The sequence below is a fragment of the Macrobrachium rosenbergii genome, chromosome 28, assembly GCF_040412425.1.
Source record: "Macrobrachium rosenbergii isolate ZJJX-2024 chromosome 28, ASM4041242v1, whole genome shotgun sequence".
Taxonomy (NCBI): Eukaryota; Metazoa; Arthropoda; class Malacostraca; order Decapoda; family Palaemonidae; genus Macrobrachium; species Macrobrachium rosenbergii.
Window position 1 is genome coordinate 33,299,031 of NC_089768.1, and position 24,633 is coordinate 33,323,663.

The window sequence follows — 24,633 nt, forward strand, 5'->3', positions numbered from 1 at the left end:
TATATATTATATCTATATATGTGTGTATGAATTATGTATTTATACACATTACTAAAGTAACTGAAAAGAAATTCACGGCCAAATTATGCTCACCATGGCCATTTGAAGAATGTTAATTTTTGTTGTTGTTATTCTAAACTCGAGAATGCAGTATACTGTATATACTCCACATCATGAAACGAAAATTTGACACAATAAAAGTACATCCTTTGTCAAAGACGAGAAAGATAGTGAGCTTCCAGCACTATTTCACAGAACCACTTTATTGAAAATAATTATTACTTGCTTGATGCTTGTTGTTCACGGGTAAAAGATATTCTTTCGTAATACCAAACCTTTATTCCTTCATAAAGGAGAGTAGAGGTACTGGTATTTTTTTTCATCTGTGTATAACATCACAAACCCAAAGTTTAAAATAATCGAATCGTATCATTATAACAGAGCATTTCTACCTTCACATGTTACTTGTCTTGTTTATACATATGCATAAATAAACTATTTATGTCTTATAATTACTATGTATAAAATCTAAAAATAACTATGTGCCGTACATACTTCCATGAAATATATTCGACGGACATGTATTTCCTAATATATTACACACACACACACACACCACACCCACACACACACACATATATATATATATATATATATATATATATATATATATATATATATATATATATATATATATATATATATATATATAATGTATGACCTAACTAGTTTTCCTGTATCCTTTTAGGTGACCGTTTCTCGTATCGATATTTAAAGTAGCTTTGATAAAAATAAATAAAACCTGTGCAATGAATTAACACCCTCAGTCCGATGCCACATAGCAAGCATACGAGACGTCGTAAACTAAAAAGCCATGATATATTTCGACACCGCGTGTCGATGTGCTGACTAATGGTAAATAACCTCTGCCGTGACTTGTAACGATTCAATCACTGTCAGTTCGACTGTAACACAACCAAGCAACCTGTACAATATCAACATCCCTGTTACCTCACCGTTCAAAGACTACGAGGCCAATCAAGGTGGAGATGAGAACAAACTCAATCGTGCCTTTAATTTCAAGGTCTGCTTAAGCTTTCTGTCACTCGAGTTCATCGTTGGTCAGACTGTGTGGGCAAAGTGGTGTGCGCCCCCCCACCCCCGACAACCGATGAGTTTGAAAGCGAAAAGGCCAGTTCTTGATTGAAACGGATTACGGCACGTCGGGGTGTAACGGGGCAGGTTCACAGCATTCAAACGACTCGCTAACGTAATCGCTGTTAACATGACGCAATCAGGTATTTTGAATGATCTCGCAACCGCCATCAAATACGGCATGATCATTTCAGATTACACTGTTTAGTTCCGTTAGTTATCATGATTTTCCAGTTGGCTTTCCGCGAGTACCCGACAAGCCATACCACTCTAACGCCACAAAGGAAACCCGAGTTGAACTAAAAACCGTACAATTTGCAAACAAGTTTGCCATGAACCAAATCACGACAAAGAAACAAAGACTTCCAAAGACTGTTGGGGCAAAAACAGCGTGGGGCGTGTTACCCCCTTTGGGCCCCGGGTACCCACGTTCCCACGCGAGCCAATCACTGGTAGGAGGGGACCTCCTCAGGAGGTGAATCCACCCCGGCGGGGCTTTTAGTAAACAACCTTAGAGGCTGTGTCAACAAATAATGGATGTACAGGCCACAGCCTCTGACTGTGTGGGTCACTCGGGTTGACGGGACGACGTCTTGTTTTCTTCCTTCCTCAAAATATATAAAAGAAATATAAATCAACGTTTGTTAATGTGGGTTTCCTTTGTTGGTGAGCATCTCAGAACATACAAGAAACATATAAGAAAACAGGAGGTTACGAATATCCAAAAGTCCACACTGGATTATGATAAGTGATAAGATTGTCACACAGAGGCAACATCACAACTAAGAAGTGTGGAAACAAACCGGTAACTTTTAAATTCCACGCACCATAATCTCCAGATATTTCATCACAAATGATTTCAATTAATCACTGCTTCACCTATTCATTAATGTTTTTAAGAAATATATATCGGCATCAAAGCTTCACAATCATTTTATTGAGGTAAATTCAAAGCAATGTCATCTTTAGTAAGTTTAAAGTACTCATGGCGTAATGTCCACCAAGAAACACACCATAGTGCATTATACAGTAATGTGAAATCCAAAATCTTACGAGAGAGAGAGAGAGAGAGAGAGAGAGAGAGAGAGAGAGAGAGAGAGAGAGAGAGAGAGAGAATTCTTTTTGATTGGTCCCAACACTTCGCGGGCAAGTTATTATTTGGATTTGGATTTGGACATTATTTACAGATATTTCATTTGTCATATATGTCCAAAACTATTTGTTACCAATATCCAACATAATAAACATACTCGACAAGATAAAAAAAAACTCGATTCTTCATATGAAAGAGCAAAAAAGTATCAGAAAACACTTAATAAAGGTCCAGAGACATAGTGCATTCTGTCCAGAACAAATTGATTATCGTTGTGTATTCACACGAAGAGACCATTTATCACCTTCGCCATCCTCATCATTTACGAACAGCAATAACAAACAGACAGAATCGTTTAAAAATAAGAGAAGCATTATCGCTGACAGGTGAACAACAGTACAGCCCGAGGATTGCAATGGAACAGTCCCACCGACAACAGGATCCTCTCGCCACATAAGGACCTGGAACCAAAGATGATTATGGTAAGAATAACTAGACCCTCACTACCCACCCACCCCTTCCTTCCCCTCCCTCTCCTCTTTCAGCTTTTATCGTAGATCTGGCTGGAAGGTCGGCATGAAGACTCGCAATCGTTTGGATATTCAAGCCCTCAGCCCAGAAGGTCAAGGTCCCTGAGATCGAGATGCCAAGCTGCACTCCGCAACAAGTCTCTCACAGCTTTTAGATCTGCCTCTCTGATACGATTCTTACGTTGCTTAATTATTCCAATAATATATTTTGTGCATGCACTTCTCACACAACTAATAATAGCGCCTTGATTTTATCTATTAGTAATATTCACAATGTGCACGTGGTCATATGGAGCATGTCACAGAGGCCATTAACTTATCATGCTTCCACAGAATCATGAGTAAAATGACAGAACAGTAAGAATAAGACGCGTCTGCAAAACGAATAGCACACTCACTCTGGAGGCACAGGCATTTAAGGCAATACAGTATGCCTCATACAGAAATAGAAATCATAAGATTTGACCTAGAAGGAAATAATAGCCTAAAATTCATACTTTTCTCAGGAAAAAGAACCGCCACTTCATCAGACAATTGCGTCAGTAAGATAAAAAAAAAAAATCTTAGAGATACTACTGACAACCAAGCGGAAAACAATATACCAAAAGCGGTCAAATTTACGAAACACTTGGTAGTGATACCCTCACATCTGTAATAAGATACAGTACTTTTCTGTGAAAAAGTTTTCGCCAATATTTTGTGGACAGTCACTTTATATTATCTGGGAACGTTTGCCAAAAAAGAACTAAACTTTTATTCTCTGAACCTAAACAACTGGGCTGCCATAACATTCCATAAGAAGTGAGACAAAGGAGCAATAAAACACAGGAAGACAAAATCACTAAACATTATATGGTGTGTGGAAAGGCATCTAGCCCACGATTTTTATGGCCAACCAGACCATAGAGGTAATGCACAAGTCATGATATTTTCAGACAGCTTAAACGAAATTCCCGCAAACACACACACACACATACACACACACACACCATTGCCGGCGCAGGCGCACACCCACCAACGCGGTCGTGTAGGTGTTCGTCGATAATATACAGAAACATCACATACCCTGATAAACGACAGCTTGGTAATCGTATATTTTCTGTAAGTCTTTCCTGTTTACCTCATCGGAATTAGAATTGGATGAAGTTGAAATAGAATCATTATGCGTCTTCCGTCCACATGCCACGATTTTGGTTGTTTATTTTTTTTTTTTTTTTTTTTGTACTACCAGAGAAATTTTTTTCCTATTCGTTACACACGTAAAATTTCGTTTGATTGAGTTCGTTGACATCTTCCTTGCGAACGGATGAATTTCCTGTAATTATAAAGTACTAACGAAAACATCCAATTATACCTAACAATTAGCGCATACAGTGAGGTCCCACTCTTTCTATAAGATGTAAAAATTCAGAATGCGATAAACTTTCACCTCAGGATAAACCCACAAAGAGATCCGACGTCACTTCTTATGATACAACAATTTAGTTTTAGTTGAAGGTGAGCATAAAAATGATGATGAGCTGAATATATATGAATGATGAGTGATAGAATTCCTCTCCGAACTTGCATCCATCTACCAAATTATAAACATTCAATTCATCCAGCCATTATAAATGTCCATTTTAATTGATATTATTTTATAATTATTAGTGGGTCAAAACTAGCCAACAATGACGATTTTACCTGAATTAAGGAAATGAAGCATTTAATTAAATGACATTTTCATTCACTTTCAATTTTAGACAATTTGACAACGGGCAATGTATGACAATTCATCACGGGAGTTTGACGACAGAAGGAAGTCGTGTTTTCATTCGATAATTAACAATAGACCCTGTCTTCACAGAGGATGAAAGAAAAACACTATACCATTCAAGCTGCTTGCAGAATGCTTTGCTGGTTTTTTTTTATAAAGCCAACCTTAAGCTGGCACGGCTCTTGCGCCTAGAGCAGCCTGGAAAGGCAGATTGTGTCCTGAGTACATCTGACAGAGGAAAACTGAGAGACTGGGGTAAAACATACAATATCCTTCACATGAATCAAAACAATGTGTCGTTAATAATAATAATAATAATAATAATAATAATAATAATAATAATAATCATAAAGGTCTTTGTTCACAGTTCGTAAGGCACAAATGAAGAAGATAGAAAGAAAATACATGGAAAGGGGCCAACGAAAAATGACGGATAAAAGGAAACTAAGAGCAAACACGACCGCCTGGACCGACTGCCTTCTCCCCTCGTCGGTCCTCCTCTCTCTCTCAATGGTCCATCACTCAAAAGATGAGGCCTGGTGGACCATGTGGGAAGAACACTAACAGCACTAATAATACAGCCTCTCCTTATTGACAGAGCAAACCAGTGTGTGTATGGATAAATGAAAAACAGAGAGAGAGAGAGAGAGAGAGAGAGAGAGAGAGAGAGAGAGAGAGAGAGAGAGAGAGAGAGAGAGAGAGATTTAGTATCATGTGAGAACTTGGTATGCAACTGAATACGGATGACCCTGTGGGAAAACCATAGCTGCTAAACAAACTACAATAACGAAGGTAATATAGAAAAAAATAAGAGAAAAATATAAAGACCAAGGAGAAAAGCGACGAATGACCACCAACACTAACTGAATAAAACAAAGGAAGCAGACACTGCGTCAAAAAAAAAAAAAAATCATTCCCCTCTTCCTATGGTGGTAGATTCCCCTCGCTTCAAAAACGCCCTTGGTCAAGACCCTTGTGTTCACAAGTGGTAAAACTGACATAAACGCCCCATAGCCATCAAAGGGCCCTCTCTAACAGAGGGGAGGAAACAGAGAAAAAAGCCACTGATGGAGGAATTAGTGCAAGATTAAAACCATTATTCTCCTATAAAGTGATAATCTATTGCAGAGCTTTCCCACCGCAATATGTGAGATCAGAATCGTTTCATAATTTTGCAGAGGGGCAAACAGATTTTTGGATGCAAAAATTATTATTACAGTGAATTACAACACACAAACTCTTTCAGAGCAAGCGCAATATCGGCCATCCATGAGCTGCTAGGGCAAGCTTCCACACAACAGAATACGCATACTTCAGGGGCCATTAGATAAGCTGTAAAACCGGCAGCATGTGCATTCTATCTGTATTACAACAACAAAATAAACTTTATAGTTGAACAGAGCTTGCAATCAAGTCTTAAAATTAGATTTCTCTCTCTCTCTCTCTCTCGCACATTTCTGTCTTCATTTCCTTTCCAAGAATGTTTAAAGGGGTTCGGACACAACCGTGTCATTTTTACCTATTTCTGTTAACCAATATTCCATTTACATGCAAGACCACTATTTAAATACTGCTCCAAAGAGCGAACGCCTATGCTTACGCAAAATCAGCTAAAGCTAATATACATCAATCACCGCTGACTATTACAAATTACAAATTAAGCTACTTTGTGGAAAATGCTATATAAATTTCATTGGCGAGGCGTCAAAATCACTCTTGCAAATCACGTCAGAACTCTTGCCTTGTTTCTTAGACAAAAACGGTTAGTTAAGTGAACTTAAATAAAATCAATTATCTTCACGTCATTCTAAACTAATATGGTTTATGACAAATGACGCACAGCCATAGTAACCCACACATTAGAGAGCCCACAATTCGTTCAGTGCCTTGGGCAGACAGCTGGTGACAAATGGAAGGAGCTATACAACAGGATAACTCAATAACGTGGACCACAACCAGATAAAATCCATTAGGCGGTTCCAAAGCTCTCACGTGACATGACTAGGCATTGGGAATAGCCATGTTTTTCCCTATTGGTGTAATTTCACAAAATTCACTTCCAAGCTCACATTTATTTTTACAATCAAGTACCTCTGATAATCTAGAAATTCGATATAACAAGTTCATGGTGTCAACCAGGCTCATTGTCGCCTTCTTCCGGACCCCTGTCCATTGTCGAAATATTAAAGGGATATTGGAACCTTTAGCAAACGCCGCTAAATCCTTCAGCACATTTCACTATGGCTCAGGCCTGACTTTCTAGAGTGAAGCAATACATTACATTAACTTACCCAAACGAATTGTTTGCTCATGTTGGTGTGTGTTCATGTAAGTAGTTAATATTATTCTGAGGTGCCATTAGTTACCTTAGTTTCCCGGTTCAGTTTTTCACTTCCGGCTAATAGGTGAATAAGTTCAACTCTTTTGTTGAATCACCATCATTTATTAATTTTGTCTGCCTTATTTTTATAAGGTTATTCTGTTCTATGGAAGCTTGTCCACGAGTTACTGATCTTAACTGCTTGACCCACTTTGAATAGTAATAATAATAATTACAACTTTTTGAGGAGATGAACTGCCCACCATCCGCTATATCCTATCAAACAAAGAGAACACAAAAGGAAAGGAACTGAATATACATCCGAGTATGCCTAGAAATATGTTACCACTGTGCCATTGCATTGGCCTGGTGTTTCACTGGTCAGCTTCAAAACGCCAAAGAAGTGGTTTAGTATCAACAACACTAGGCAGTACTATCTGCTTATTTTATTAAAAAAAAAAACAATAATAATAATGTTTGAGTAGCTGCATCAGTGGTAATAATAAATTTTAAAAGAATAGCAATAACTCGTTTAGTATAGATAGCCTTTTAAACCTCTCTCTCTCTCTCTCTCTCTCTCTCTCTCTCTCTCTCTCTCTCTCTCTCTCTCTCTCATCCCGCATCGCATCTGTCATAACCCGATCACTGGCGATACAAAGGCAGACATTCTCCCACGGAATCCATTTACCCCGGCATAACTATCACTAAAACATTTCGTTCGCTACGAACAGCCGACACACGATACGGGATGAAAATGACAAATTGGTGTCCTTCCTCCGCCCTCCGACCAGGCCGCGGCGCGGTCTCGCATAGCACCGATTCTTGGAAATAATATTTCCTAGAGGAAAAATACATCGCAGAATGAATGAATGAATGACGTTCACATCGCGACCTTAGATATGAAAGAGAGTGAAGGAGAAAGTGTAATAAGATCGCTCACATTCGAAATCACGAAAATACAAGTGCATTCAAAACCAAACAGCGGCAAAAAAGACGGTGATCTTTTGATTATAATGCCCATTACGGGGGAAAATGAATACCATAGCGAAGATAAACAACAAAAAAAAAAAAAAAGGAAAGCTGAGGAGCGCAGTTGCCCAAAAGCTGCCTCAACTATGCATCGCAGCGGCCGACCAAGACACCTCACGTAACACCCACGACATGGGCGCGCATCCATCTCCGCTTATTTACCGATGCTGTGCACCATAGGCCTAAACATACCCGAACCTCCTCCTTCTCCTTCTCCCTCAACCACATGTAACACTAAACCTTTTTCCCAAGCATCTTCGGTTACTATGGTGATATCTCGCGCGTCGCAGATGTGGCATAAGCCAAGTCCACTGAGGGTTCGATCGAAGGTAAAAACCCCTCGATGTCCTTCTCTTGTTACCAGATGTCTGGACAAAAATTGATTCTCGGGTTTCATGGGGAAGCGCCTCCCAGGGAGACGTCGGCCTCCGGTTCAATTCTAAAGAGAAATGGAAATGAGTAGCAACAACATTGCGGAAGTTCTCCCTGAATCACAACACCGGTACGGATGGATCAGTCATTTGAACAAGCAAATAAATCACGACGCGGACTATATTTTTGCAGTAAATACGCAATGTCATCCTAAAAAGCCTTACACTACAAATGCCATATTATTTCATCTCTATCTTACTACGCAACGAACGCAGCAACCGACAAAGGACACACAAACACGTAAGTCATAGCAAAGCAATGACTAAAAATCACGTTTTATCCCCACATTCAATTCTGACTACAAATAGTCTCGAGCGGACAATCAACACAGGAGACTTGGGACGCCGGCGTTTCCGCGTTGTGCAGTAGCACTCGGGAACTAGCTCATTAATTCCGCATTATGCAGCAGCTATCGTAAATCCATATTATACAAGCGATATCACGCAAGAGCATCACCTTTTAAAGAAGATTGAAGCCCCACCCGTTATGGCACAAGGGGGATAAATACGCCCGACAGGCAGGGGCCCGTGGGAGCACCCCCTCACTTGGGGCACCCCTCCACGAACCTTTTATAGCATGATAAAACAGCAGGATTTGTTCGATCCATCCAGATCCATTTATCATCCTACTCTCGGCCGCAAACACCCGCTTCGTCTCTTTCATCTCCTCCAACGCCGCCATAAATTCGCCTTCTGTGATCGTTGGTCGTAGCAATCGTTTTAGTAAACTAAAAACTATCCCTTTTCCATTTTCTTCTGAACAGCTGGAATTTAAAATTAAATACAAATGACGCTGAACTATAATTTTACTCACCAATCTTCATATAAGCGTAAAAGATATCTGTCAAATAAAAAGGTACACCCTACTCAACTCTGTTATTGCAACATAAGATTTTGATGCCAACAGGCCAAAGACTCGGTTCACAGAAAACAAAGAGTATTAAAATGATCTACCTACAGTCATGCGGTAACTTCTTCAAAGACAAGCACAACATACATTCAAGTGTATTATCATAAATCCAATAAAATCTTTAAGAAAAAATAAAGCAAAATTAAACCCACAATTACGAATATATTTGTATATATATGTATATGCTGTTGCAAATAATTGCACAGGCATTCGATTTGCTCAGCCACCTGCACAAGGTATCATTCATCAAGGGTGGTAATTCTACCACTTTAAAGATGACCCCCAACAGGGAGACTCATAATTTATAGTCCTTAAATAAAGCCTAAATTATGGAGGGCCAAATCTGATCGGACATAAAAACGCAACACAGACTCAAGAACACGTACGCACTTATGCTTACCTTTATATGGCGTCTGGAAATGAGGACTGCATTATGCACCTGCAAAAAATTCCTTCTGACTAATGCACCTCATTTATCCAAATTTAGTCTAATGTAATATTGCTTGAGAGAGAGAGAGAGAGAGAGAGAGAGAGAGAGAGAGAGAATTTGTTAAGAACTTTAAAATGTGTATTAAGTGCTTATCCTTTTTCAAGAGATTATATATATATATATATATATATATATATATATATATATATATATATATATATATATATATATATATATATACACACACATATACGTACATGTGTATGCGCACATAATATAAATTGAGTTTTTGGAAATGTGCACGAATATACAGTACAAAGTATCCATTGTACACAGTATTCTAACGGGCATTACTGTAAAAAGAAATTTAAAACGATTTCATGAGCTAAAAAGAAGCAATGACCTTCAAAATGCCTTTTTTACCAGTGTCTACCCATTCTACATGGAAGAACTGGGGAAAAAAAAAACAAGCGCATACTACAACCGACATGGCCAAACTTCTTTTCCGAACTGCGCACCTGAAAGACAAGAACTGCAAGCGGACAGACAGCACAATGTCTCAACTCCAACACGGCCCTCACCTCACAAAGGCTAAGGTTAAGCGGCACCCAACAGGATGAGCACCGCACACTTCGGTAGGCAGCTGCTTTGAGGCAATCTCGGGAGGAACGTTATGACCACGGAACAACAAAGATGGAAAAAATCGAGGCGGCAAACCCTTCATTTCAAAATTATCTTTTCTCAAATTCTGGTTATTCAAAATTATCTTTAGCGAAATTCTATTTTTATGCACAGTTCACTAACAGGAGTAAGGAAAAATAATGGTGTCAAGAAAACCAATAAACTAAGAGTCATAATTTACATTAACTATAATTATGTCATTGTTTATCTAAAAAATGTATTAATGTAAAACCACTTAACAGTAACCAGGCAATAAATATACACAAGCCAGTAATGGTTATGCAATATCTGGAACATTTTTTCTTTGTGTAATTTAGAGTAAATCTTCAAAAAGCCTCTGCAGTGTTACTTATGGATTTTATCCCGACAAAACTCAACCAATTCATAACTTTCCCTCAGAGCCTGAAGGTGTTATCCTTCCGATTTTCAACATGCATTTACGGCATGAAGTTGCTAACCCTACGCCCTACTCATTGGATGCGCAAAATCCTTACATGCCGAGGCTGTCTGGATTTCCACGATGGTCACCTATCAACTGAACAACCCAACGCTGCCTAATTTCGATGATCGAGTGGCTAGCGGTATAGCTAGTCTAATTCTACCACAAACACGAAACCTCCGTCCCGTAACCATTCCCTATGGACGACATTGGAATTGTAAATGTTCTTTTCAACGTGCATCCACCCAGGAACAAAATCACAGCGCAATGCACTAAGAGACTGCGAAAATAAGCAAACCTCTGATGAAGACAAAACTGCCTCCCACACGACATTCATTTACACAAAAAGTCACTTGCCTCCCCTATCCTTGCCATCAGTCTCTCTCTCTCTCTCTCTCTCTCTCTCTCTGTCGGACTCTCTTGGATTGCCAGCCAGATATTTCTAAAGGCACCTTGAAGCCAAAAGAGGACTTGCAGTAATGCATCAAGAGGGATAAAGATGAACTATTACGAAAGTGCGCCCTACATAAACTATAACAACAAAGCTTCTAATATACAGTATTGTTGCATCTATTCGCTTTTTCGAAACAATACGAGACAGATAGAGGTGGGGAAGGATATTACGTTGCTGCAAGATAATCTTCAAGTTGTAGCTCCTTATGCACGGTCAGAAGAATGCATTCGTACAAACACAAAAACATCTACATTTCCTCACTGTGACTAATCAATCTGTACAACTGCTTATCGAAATCGTTCACAAATATCGTTTATACACATTTCCTCACTGTGACTACTCAATCTATACATTTGCTTATCGAAATCGTTCATAAATACCGTTTATAACGTTACACTTGTTCATGGGAACCGAAATGACCAGACCCATCTCAAGAAATGACGCCTACGCCCTTCGCGTGGAACCGCTTTCATTAAGCCTTCAGATAATGGACAGGACCAATCAGCAGAGGAGATAAGTGGCCATTACGCCTTCTACAAACCAACCTATGCTATGGAGGCATCAATAACCGCCTACGACGTTCTTCGGCTCAGTCTTCTGAGCCTGGGTCCCTTTTCGCTTGCGTTTTTAGGCACACAACACTTCTTTGTCAAGTTCTTCTCGCCTACAGTGTTTCTAGATGTTTTTTATTTATGCTTTGTGACGCTTCTTCTTCGCGTTCATTTAGCTTGCGACGTCTCTTTGTATTTTATTTTTTTAAGTTTCGTTTTGTCTACGAAACATCTTTGTATTGTGCCGATTACACCAGATTTCTGTCGCGTTCTTAGCTGTCCTTGTGTTCCTCGTAGAGAGAAAAGAACTAGGATAAGGATTATAGTATAACAGGTCCGTAACCATATTTTTTAGTACGAAGAGGAAAAGTTACACAAATTATATGTATATATATACAAATTATATATATATATATATATATATATATATATATATATATATATATATATATATATATATATATATATATATATATACTGTATATATAAAGGAAAACATAATTTCAGCCCATAAACAATTCTTGTACCAAACCTATGAGAGAGAGAGAGAGAGAGAGAGAGAGAGAGAGAGAGAGAGAGAGAGAGAGAGAGAGAGAGAGATAATATAATAGACACTATATTGTTCGACTCCTGGTGATATTTCATGTGCAACATTTAGAGCTGCACCTCATTCGGAAAGTGTTCGATGTAAAATTGCGTGGGGACATGATAAAGCAATGGGGTGCTACAAGGACTGAGCCAAGTTTGGATGGAAGAATAATTGCTCTCGCACACCATGAGCAAATTGTATCATCTTTTTCCTTCACGTTAGGTTGCTTTAAATGTCTTCTCTTGATGGTATGCTGATCATTCCAACACATCAGATATTATTTTCATATTTCAGAGCTAAATTCAAACAAGCTTTCGCTATCTCCCAGCAGGAAACACTGAAGAATAATATATTGTAGGTAATAAGAAATAAAAGAATATATGCAATATAAGTTAGAGCAAGTCCCCGTGAGCAAACTACTACCATTAATGCATAAACATATCCCTCTTAAGATATATATCAAAGACCACAGGTAGCTAAACAAACTTTCACCTTTAATCCTTTGATCAAATGAACGCACAAATATATGAAAGGACAAAAAGATACTGTCATATATATATATATATATATATATATATATATATATATATATATATATATATATATATATATATATATATATATATATATATATATATATATATATATATGGATAGATAGATAGAGACAAATTGATATATAATAAGAATGCAGTGAGAATGCTTTTACAACGGTAAATACTAATGTCTTTTTCCAAAAGACATTACTTATCCAAAGATTACTTCTCATTTGAAATCACTTAGATTAAACATTTTTTTGAAATTAATAAAAGTGTTCATTCCTTTGTGAAACCATAGATCATAAACCATTTTAAAATCACATTTAACCTTACGGCGAAATTTTGAAGACCGGAATGTAACTAAACACCAATGTTTAAGATATTTAACGGGCAATTCATTGTCAAACATTACAGGAATAAAAAAATGTATTCGCAGAAAATATTTTTGCGAATTTACAAACTAATGACAGGAAAACATTTGATCTAGACTTGAGTCTGTCAGCTGTTTGTCAGGTAACATATCGTTCAAGAGCCTAACACGTGCACTTGCACCAACAACACCAGTTTCTAACCTCGACCCGTCAGTAGGGTATTCTAAAAATAGCCGAATTTGGCAACGTCCAAACGTGTTACCCGATCTGAATGATTCTTTGCTGAATATTGAATAAGTCAAATCCAGAAGCGAACAGTTCCTGGAAGCTTATCGTCAGGCAGAATAAGGACACACACACACACACACACACTAGCCGAGACAAACTCGCTCCAAGATACTCATCGCCATAAGCTGGGGAGACTCACTTAGAAGCGATTCATGTCGTCCAGGCAATTATTAAAGAGCTCCTCGTGAATGAAGCCATTCTGGAAAGAGATAATAAACACAAGTGAAATGAGTTCATTATAATACAGAACTCCAAAGAAGGGGATGAGAGACGTTCGCTCTATCATTTGTTTCACTCGACGAGAGGGCGTGATTACTTTATTAGGATTCCACATCTAGAAAACACACACATTATATATGTACACTCACACACATATGTATATATATACACATACGAAGCAGATCACGAAACTTGAATATATGTAATTATCAATGATGAGCCAGCCATGAAAAATCGTTAATGAAGCCAATAACGATCAAGATATATCAACTTAACAAAAAGAACCCAAAATAAAAAATGTACATCCACAATCCAGTGATGATTACTGGGGAAAAAATTGACATTTCAGGGTAAAATTTCTCCTTGTTTCTATATTAAATATGACATCGGGATCAATAAAAGCCAGCAATAGTATCAGAGAGAGAGAGAGAGAGAGAGAGAGAGAGAGAGAGAGAGAGAGAGAGAGAGAGAGAGAGAAAACGACGCCCACGGTAGGCAACCTTTTTCAGCCGGACCATGTCATCATCATCTCGAGTTTACGAAGCGACACAACACCTACGCTTTCCTGACCTCCCCAAAAGCGACGCCAACAAAAACGAGAACGACAGACAGCTGGAAATGAATGCAACACGGCCGACTCGTCAGCCTTATCGTGGCAGTAATCGAAGTGTTACGTCGTTGTCCAGAAGAGGAGATACTGTTCCCAGGAGGATGAATCAGCAGCTGTACCCAACTTCAGATGTGAGTGTTGAAGCCAGCGAACAGACCGGTCGAATTCCAGACGGCATTCCATATTTCGAACGGGCGCAGAGGGACGCCAAACCGAGCGCTGAAAGCAGCACCACGCGAGCACGTTTTGTGCCAATTTTTACCCTTTTGCTGCCGAAGTTTGCACCGAGGAGCCGATATTTGGAGTTATATAAACGCGGCAAAATTGGCAACCAACATGCGCGACCCAATTTTACTGTCAATAATAGGTTCCTGATGATACAATATTTGGTGGCGAGATGGTGAGTGGTGCCGCAGATTATGTTCCTGGGACAGGAACGTAATATTCTACGTAATCTATTTAGAAATTATTTTTGCCTCCACTTTGAGGAAATAGTATGTTTATCAATGATTAACAAAATTAATTTTACTTTAATACGAAAATTCTATCAAAATTATTACATAAGGGAAACAGTATTGATTGCACCACACATGTAATGGGACATCTAACTTACCCATCTTGAATGGACTACTTCTCTGTTTCTAGTATTTGTTTTTATGCTAAAATACTGTTAAATCTTATATATATATATATATATATATATATATATATATATATATATATATATATATATATATATATATATATGTTTACAGTTATAAATATAAACTTTGCATCTATAGACATGCATATAATTGGGAGAAAATTATCATTGGAAAATGAATTCCTCGAGATGGTATGTAAACAAATGATCTTTACATCTGTCAATAATGAGAAATATGATAAATATAAATGAGTACATATAATTATATTGTAAGTACTATTTGAGGGAGCAGCAACAGTGATTAAAAAAAACTGTGGTTGGGGGGTAGGGGAGGATTAGAAATTTTGCGCCCAGAAACTGTCTCAAACAATCTGCTTGAGAGGGAATATTCAGAATTGACCCCAGAAGAGTGCTATGCTGTCTTACATCCGGGTCTTTGTGATCTGAACTTTACATTGCATTTCATTTAATATTTTCTTGAATACAATAAAACATGATGCAAAATGGCATTAGATAATCATCCATAATCCATTTATCTAAATGCTAGCCACGTAATTACTACGGGAAAGATAATCTTAGGCAATCACGATTTTTGAGAGAGAGAGAGAGAGCGAGAGAGAGAGAGAATAGGATTTTGCCTAAAAAGGAGGTAAGGGGGCAACAGTCGACCACAGCCCACCATTGACCTTGGATAGGTGTGGCCAGGGGTCAACATTGCAGGAGAGGTCAGTCCAGCCCAGTCTCCATGCAACGTCACGAAAGCTTTTGAATGGAGTCAAAAGGTCGCACATCACATCTGCATAGATTACACCCAAGTACCTATTATGATCATCCCATTCATGGGTGTATTGGGGCGAATGCAGTACCTTTATTTGGCTTACTGAGAACATGTGGCGCAGCGCGGCCTCAAATCTCAAAAATCTCATAATTTTCAATAATTTTTTGAAGACGGGAGGTTTTTGTTTTCGCATCTCTTTGTTAACTACACAATCGAACTGACATGATCTTCTCTAGTGCACCTAAACGATAAAAAATAACTATTAGCATCATCTGGAAGCTCTGTCCAAGGTACTTAACGTGAAGTTTATAATCCGCAGGCTAATCTTGTTACACACACGATATGCATCTGTTACATTCCAAACATGAAAACATGGCTTAACCAACGCATGAATACATTACGACACATAAATCATGGAGTATGTTTCCTTATTCGCCAGGGTGCTGATTCCAGTGCAGTAATCGATAATAAGAATAATATCAATTTGACTTCGTTCATCTTATCGGATGGTTCTCTTCTCCAGGTAGGGTCTTTAGTTATTGCCCAAAGGGCATCAGAAAACTGCCTGTGAACCATCTTCCCACGCATATAAAGAACTCATTCTCCCTTACCGTCATTCCCGTGCGACCTTGATAAGTTGCACCTTAAAAAAAACTTAGATTAATTAAAAATAAAAAAAAATCTTATCCTACGATGCTTCCTAGTGTTCTTTGGACAATGACTGCACAGTCTACCTGCAGAAGAGAGTAGCTAAAGAGAAAAACAAACAAGACTGTTTAAGATCCATGCAGGCAAAACAGCTGTCATTTTCAACACTACTATCTGAAAGGGGCTGCTGTAATAATAATAATAATAATAATAATAATAATAATAATAATAATAATAATAATAATAACTTATGTTCCCAGAACCTTGGACGCTATCACAGAACCAGGCGTAAAATGAGGCAAGAATATGTAGCAACCAACAATTATCAACCTACGTGGATTGATTTTTTTTTCTTTACAGCTAAAGAGCAAGTAACACAACATCCACAGATTCATTCAAATGCCTTTTAAAACCATGCAGTATCTCACAGTTCCTAGTAAGTATCTCTTTTATGCGCCTGAATTGGCACAGATGACTAACTCAAAAAAGTGAGAGAGAGAGAGAGAGAGAGAGAGAGAGAGAGAGAGAGAGAGAGAGAGAGAGAGAGAGAGAGAGAGTCATAAAAATTCTTATCACCCTGTCAAGGTATGTTGTAGATTATATCTGAGTGCATATACACGATATTTTCAATGCCTCTACGCGCGCGCACGCAAAAACACACACAAAGAGAGAGAGAGAGAGAGAGAGAGAGAGAGAGAGAGGGGGTTACAACGCGCTTACTTCTGGTCTTAGCAGATTATGGCACCTACAATTTTAGCTAATAAATTCTAAACGTAATTACGGACAGAATGATCAAAATGCAAAGTTTTAAAATCCTAAGTGTAGCTGACAGCGCAATGCTGCAAGTGACTTGGTTAAAACTGCTTCTCAAAATCACTTTGATTAACAAGGTTTCTGAATGAAGCAAATTGGTGGTTCTAAACTACTTCAACAAAAGCAAGTGAACTGTCATAAAGAATGGATTTCCTAAGCGGAATGTGAATAGCCTGGGATTTATAAACTGAAGAATGTTTAGCAACAACAAAAGATCGATCAGAGAATACCGACAGGATTAGGAAATGTTAAGGGACAGCTGATAACAATTACGCAAAAACGGAGCAGGAAGTTCCAAAACTGGCAATACTGGTTTGAGGGTGTAGGCAGGAGGAAGATGCAATGTTTTAAGTTCTCCTAAGCTGGTTTTACAATGCAGGCAAAAACTAGAGATCCCGCGGTGAAGTTTAACGCTAAATTCTCTCAGATTTTACCCATTAAGGCCCATTCCTTTCTGATCTCTCAAGAATATGAGGTAGAGGAGGACATTATTTCAAACGTCCTGTCGGTCTAACGCATAAAAATGAAATATACAGTTTAAGACAGCAACTAAATTTCGCGGGTCCCATTAAAGCTGAAAAGATATCCTGCTTGGTACAATTCAAAGCACAGAAGATAAATCTAGTAACGAAAAGGAAGCAAATCATTTGAGTTTGGCGACCTTGATACGAATCCGGATCCGGACAATTTCAAAGATTTTAATGCTCACATTTTCATGAAACTTTTCCTGAAGGACCACAATTATAACCTACGGTCGGAAACGAATCCTCCTGACATTAAATGGCTCCTTCTCAATTATGAATCTTCACTGCTTTTCGGAAAGCTGAAAGGACTAGAACACAACCACAGGACCTCTGCAGAGATCATGACCCACGTAGAGAGAAGACATTATTCAACCTAGTGTGTAAATGTTTCAATAAAAAAAAAAAAAGAATCTTCAAAATGAGAGCGCGGAATTCTCATGACTGAGCGACTGGAGACTGAATGGAAGCATCGTGGGAACACTGAGGCGGGGAAGCATCAGCAAGGTAATCATAATCGTACAGGCACTTTCGATATGAATCAATACTGATAATATTTGAAAAACTATTCTAAGATCCTGTTCAACGACGAAATCTTCTAACAATATTAGTGGTACAAAGCATTTTAATGCATGTGTATAACAACACAAGCACACACATTACACACACACATATATATATATACACACACACACACACACACACACACATATATATATATATATATATATATATATATATATATATATATATATATATATATATATATATATATAATGTATATACATATAATGACAAAATTATACTAATAATGACAAAAATATGCACGATCGACCTCTAAATCGACACTAAAAGCCATTAAAAAATACATGTTAGAGTGTACATTAGTATCTAAGGTCACGGTGCTTAAAAAAAATAAAGTGAAATTCATTCGAAAATAATATATCAAAAGAATGAAAAGAAAAAGAGCAATCAGCCAGCATTTTCTTAAGCCGCTTATAATTATGTTTTCAGGTCCAGAGGAAATTTTTTCCCCTAATGAGAGCAATTAATTTTTTCCCAGTGACCCTCATTTAGTGTAATTGAAAACCATTAAAAACAAATGATCAACAGTTGCCTTTAATTGCCAGTAAATTTTCTTAACGAAAAAATTCTTGCGTTTTCGGTCAAGAGGTCGTTTGTATGAAAATACCGCATAATAAAAAGAAGAATTTATTTCGGAGGGAGAAAGGTCGTATATGCTGAGGGCATTCCTCGTGTCACTTTTAGCGATTTCAGTTCTTTTTCTCATTTTTATTATTATTAATGAACTTTCTCAAGTATTTAATGATAACAAGAGGAGTAATTTGAATTATGACTCCTGTTTTATTCACTTAAAATGATGGTCTCAAGTGTTTGAACTGCCACGTCTCAGGTATGGAATATCACCTACTACTACTACTACTACTACTACTACTACTACTACTAATATAATTACAATGATGATGAGCACGAATGTGATGATAATGATTTCCCGCGTAAATGAAAAATGAATAAAAAGTAAGTCTATAAGTCTTGACTCACCAGAAAACAAATTGGAAAGCAATTTGACGAAAACATATACCAAAGGTCATAAAGTGATATATCTATATAAAATCTGACATCTCAAACACCAAATGTCTTTGCAATAAAAGCATCTCACTTAACTTTTGGGTTATGTTTGAAATTTTCGTCAAAAACTTCAGTTGCCAAGCGTTACTCACAAGGGTGGCAGTTTGTGTGTGTGTGTGTGTGTGTGTGTGTGTGTGTGTGTGTGTGTGTGTGTGTGTGTGTGTGTGTGTGTGTGTGAGAGAGAGAGAGAGAGAGAGAGAGAGAGAGAGAGAGAGAGAGAGAGAGAGAGAGAGAGAGAGAGATGTACAAAAGGAGTGAATGAAAAATGGACTGAAGTACAGACACTCGTACTTGTGAATATGGACTGTGGCAAGATTAAGCCTCCTTGTACCGTTATCTATAAATATTAATATGCGGTCCACTCATAAGTAATTTACAATTCATGAGAGAGGGAAAATGCCCGAAAGTGAGGTAGCTCGAAAACAGGTATAAATGACATAACTTTCGAAGTGGCTGACCGCAAACAGCCCAGGCCAGAGAGACTGGACAAGGCTTAGGGAGGGAACAATTTTACCTGGAAGGTGTGGTAATTGAAGGTCGGGGCATTCCGCAAGGTGATGCTCGGACCTCCATTATCTTCAATTATCTTTTGTTTTTCCTAACGAGTTAATGATACACGGTGCTGCTAATTACGTTGAAAAGGGAGAGGAAAACTTTGTTAAAGGAGAGAAAGGAAGAGCCTTCAAGGGAGGCCTTCCAAGGGAGTAACGGAACATGCCGCTTCCAAGATCTTTTCTCCGTGACGGTTGATTTACCCTCTCCACATTTTATTATTCCTCTCCTGTCTCTCTCCCGGAAAATATATTTCCTTTCTGGATAATGCAAACTCATCACTTTCCCTAATAAATTTCAATAACCAGTCAAGGCTTGCAGAAGAATAAACAGACGTTCCTTCTTTCTTAGACCATGTTCCTCACTTGATGCGGCACTGAACCTGCCCAAAGTATATGCTTCTAACTACTGTGCTGGTCTGAAATATAACACCTGTATGTACCTTGTCGAAGACCTCACTTCTCAGAATATATATATATAGATTTGTAAATGACTGACAAGAGGAAGCCAAGATTACCACTAACTGTCAATCACAGGGATTCCTTGGGACCGCAACTATGCTAAACAATTCCTTTGTGGACCCTCGTTTTCAAGGAGGTGGAGTCCCGTTGGTCCTTCAAATATCTTTTCGGCAGATGTTACAACTTGTAGTACCGTAAGCACCGAGGTAAACAAAAACAAAAATGATTAAATATATAAAAAAAATTTTCATGAGAGCTAAAAGGAAAAATGTGGCACTGAAGCTACCTGAACTTTATTTGAAATACTGTTTCTCTCTTTGGCTTATGAAACAGTCTTTTATCTGGAAGTGAGCTAAAAGACAAAAACTTCCAAGAAGGTTGGATGACGCCCTTTAAATATCAATTAATACATGATTCTAAAGCGAGAAAAAATCCATCGCGGGGCTTAAAAATAGGCGAGACGAAGCGACTGAGGTAAAAAGCGAGGTCCCTGGCCTCCTGAGCTCACCTGTAAATATGCTTGGATAACAGGCGGGTTGACAAGTCTCTAGGTAGAAGGTCTCCATGTCTAGTTCATCAGCACTGTCGACAAGACCTTCTTCCTCCTCCTCCCTGCGGCGAGAACCGTAGCGCTGCTTGAGATAGAGCAGCACCGGATCATCACGGGCCATTGTTGCTGCAACATGGCCGGATCCGAAAAGGGCCTCGATGTCCTGACGTTCGTTCTCCTCGTCGCTTTGCTCCTGCGGGAGGTCCCAAGTCACTTGCTTCTTTACTCTCATCCTCAAGTTGAGAGGTGCAGGAAGATCGTCGGTCGGCTGAGCTGACTAATTTTTCGTTTATTTCTTAGTGTCCACAGTATAAGTGTTCGGTAGTTAATACGTCACTGTTCTCTTGTATATATAGCAGAAAGATGATCCTGAACTCTTTAAGTTATCAATTTAGTAAACTCCTAGTACGTACACTAAAGAGAAACATCCCTTTTCTCTCTCATATTTACAACACAAAATTAAGCTGCCTCCATTCACGCATCTCTTTTTCTGAAAGCTATAAAACGTTACTCATACAAATCACGAGAGAGCACAAATATAACATCACATTAACATCTCAGTCATCAGAGAAACCCATAAATCACTCAAAGTTTGACAGTAAACCATATGAACTTTGGAACCACTTTAAGAGACCTTGGAAGCTCCATCAAAAAGTGTTTTTAAACTCAAGTGAATGTGCCCAGGGTCGCATCTCTTCCGCAGATGCGGGCGTGGCCGGCGGCGTCTTCAGAATGAATGGATTCTGGCACTGGCACTGTCAAAACGACTCATTATTAGCCCGGGGTTTAAATGCCACGTGACACGCCGCGCAGAACGGAGGGCCCGCAAATCGTACCAAAAGGTAGATGATGAAAGCTTCTCGTTTGTAGTTAAATGATAATCTTTTCTGAAGGACTGATGAACAGATAAGGATAAACTTCGTCAGAACATACTGACAGAATGCCACATGTCTTGAAAACACAAGATCAAATTTCATGAGTTATTCAAAAAATTACAAACTACGAAATTACGTCGATAGTGTCCTCTTTTCATAATGAAAACAATGAACTTCTTTCCTTTAATGTGAACGAACACTATGAAATCCTCCACAACGCATACAAAAGGGAACCTTTATTTGGATAGAACGAGTGCCTACTTTCTACGGGGCGAGTTCCACTGTAGGAGAGCGGGTATATTTGACACCGTGCAGGAGGTACAGACGGAGCCGCGTACGTAGTGGTTTATTTACAATACCCAGGATTTAAGACATGCCCTCATATCAAGCTGTGCGTAGAGTTTTGTTTGTATATTACGTAAATATTAGAAAAATTTTAATATTTACCAGCTACATACATACATTTTTGTATATAAGAATAGGCTCAATGTAACAAATCTTGAAACCCACCATTGAAGAAAAGTATTTTTAATAATATAATCACCTGATATTGGCACACAATGTTATGATAAATAAAAATAATAAAAAAATACACTGAGCTTCCTTCAACAACATCAATTCGTAACTAATAACAGCATTTTAATAATAAAACCCGAAACCACATACAGACAGGTAATTAATTCCCTTTCAAAATTCCCTGCCAAACAGTTTTAAAATACATCTTTTGCCTCTGAATCTTCAATTATATTTCGTCTATTTCAAAACAATAATAATGGCAGTATAAATTTACGTAACATTCAAAGACGACATACTTGAAAATTAGTGTTAACAAAAATAATGAAGACATTTAAAAAAGAACGTCGTTTAAATTCTTCTGACGAAAACTACAACAAATCCATCCACGTCCCTTTCTCTTCCATGGGAGATAAAATCTGCGTTTGATATGGTTAAACCATCATCAAAAACACCTATTAATATGCACGATGCAAAACTAGCAGTTCTCAGCAGGTACCCCCTGGCACACTAAGTATATAATCCACTTCAGGTAACCAGACACCAGGACGAATTTATCCGAATTGAAATCTTAATTCTGCTGTCCAGTGGATTAAAATTCAATGGCAGGATTAAAGTAACTGGGATGCGATCGCAGCAAGAAAAGGCAGAGGTCACGGGTCAATACAATCACCCAACGATTCAAAGAGCGAATTATGAAGTGAAAGTTGGTTGTTATGTGATGCACACGATGATTGTTAGCGAGAGAGTATATGGGGAGAGAGAGTGTGAGATTCATTTATTATCAGGTAAAGATAATACTTTGATTTTTGGAGAAAAAGGTCAAATATTAATATTCCGTTTTTCTGTTTTATTCATCTCAAATTGATTTTTTTTATTTATATTAAAATTCAGTACAACTACTTGTACTTGCTTATGTACCTAGTAATTATATAAAGCGACCTTGATAATTACATAAAGACAACTAAAATACAGATTTGGATACGTGGAAAGAAACCGAGTGACAGGCTTAAAAAAAAGTTTACATTGTACTATACGAAATATTTTACTAATTTTCAAGGTAATTTCCAATATAAGAGACTAAAAGATAAAGAAAAAACTCTCTAAGTGTTAGCAACAATAACAAAAGATGGGCCAGCAGGTGTTCATCAAAAGGCAAGGGGGGGGGGGGACGACTTAAGAACCAGCAGGTATACTACCCATCCATATGAATCCATACGGTTCATCCACATCTCCCCATCCCCACAGTCTGGTGCCCTACTTTTATCCTTTTATGCTAACAAATGGGCCCAAATATGGGGTGGGACCCATCTCTCTCTCTCTCTCTCTCTCTCTCTCTCTCTCTCTCTCTCTCTCTCTCTCTCTGTGTGTTATTCACAGACGTCCCAGTCATATCACCATAACAATAAGGCACCTATGATGGCAATAAAAGGAGGCAACAGCTATACAGATTACCCCTAATTTTGAATAATTACGCAGACAACACGTGCAGTTATTCTCTCTCTCTCTCTCTCTCTCTCTCTCTCTCTCTCTCTCTCTCTCTCTCTCTCTCTCAAGGATGATTGTAAAAATATCAAATAATGATTACATCCACTTCCTTACTTTCCTTGACAATTATCATTCAGGAATAAAAACATTTCATATCGAAAAACAATGTTTCATTGTACAGTTTTCAAAGATATTACCGCATTTATTTTTAACAGCATCCCTAAAATAACCTATGGAAATGAAGAATATGAGGCCTTTCATTGAAAATAAAAACTTTAAGAGAGAACCCTCGGGGGAAAGCGAAAGCAATCAACGCATAAAAGAAGATACGCTTACAGGCGGTATTATAGGGTTGAGGCAAATTGAGAATTTATGTTGTTAATAATATCCTCATAAAAATCCGTGTGTATACCATGCGTCTAAATATGTGGAAGTTTACTAGAAATAGTATGGTTTCTTTGTGTGTGTGTGAGAGAGAGAGAGAGAGAGAGAGAGAGAGAGAGAGAGAGAGAGAGAGAGAGAGAGAGAGAGTGGGGGGTGGGGGATTAGCAGCAGACAATCTGGAAAACAACATTAGCATTCCGCGAAGCAGGATCCCATTGTCGTCCCATGTATTATTCTGCCACTTATTAAGGAAAAATACAATATCAATGTATTCGTGTCTTAATTATATACAGCACACCTCAGACGTGAATGTAGTATTTTCTGCAGGCCAAACTTCTGAGTCACCTGTCGTAAGACAACTTC

General features: G+C 38.2%; 1 protein-coding gene across 8 annotated transcripts in view; it reads right to left on the reverse strand.

The window, feature by feature from the left end:
* The window catches only part of LOC136854224 (uncharacterized), a 316,005-nt gene that overhangs the window by 69,597 nt on the left and 221,775 nt on the right, over positions 1 to 24,633 (reverse strand). Inside the window, exon 1 of one of the 8 annotated variants that reach the window (XM_067130560.1) lies at positions 20,969 to 21,744. The exons of the other annotated variants lie outside the window; for them this stretch is intronic. Coding sequence (XP_066986661.1) covers positions 20,969 to 21,242 — 274 coding nt within the window. The 5' untranslated portion in view covers positions 21,243 to 21,744. Of the gene's footprint in view, positions 1 to 20,968; positions 21,745 to 24,633 lie in introns of those variants that run through there. 8 annotated transcript variants of the gene reach the window in all.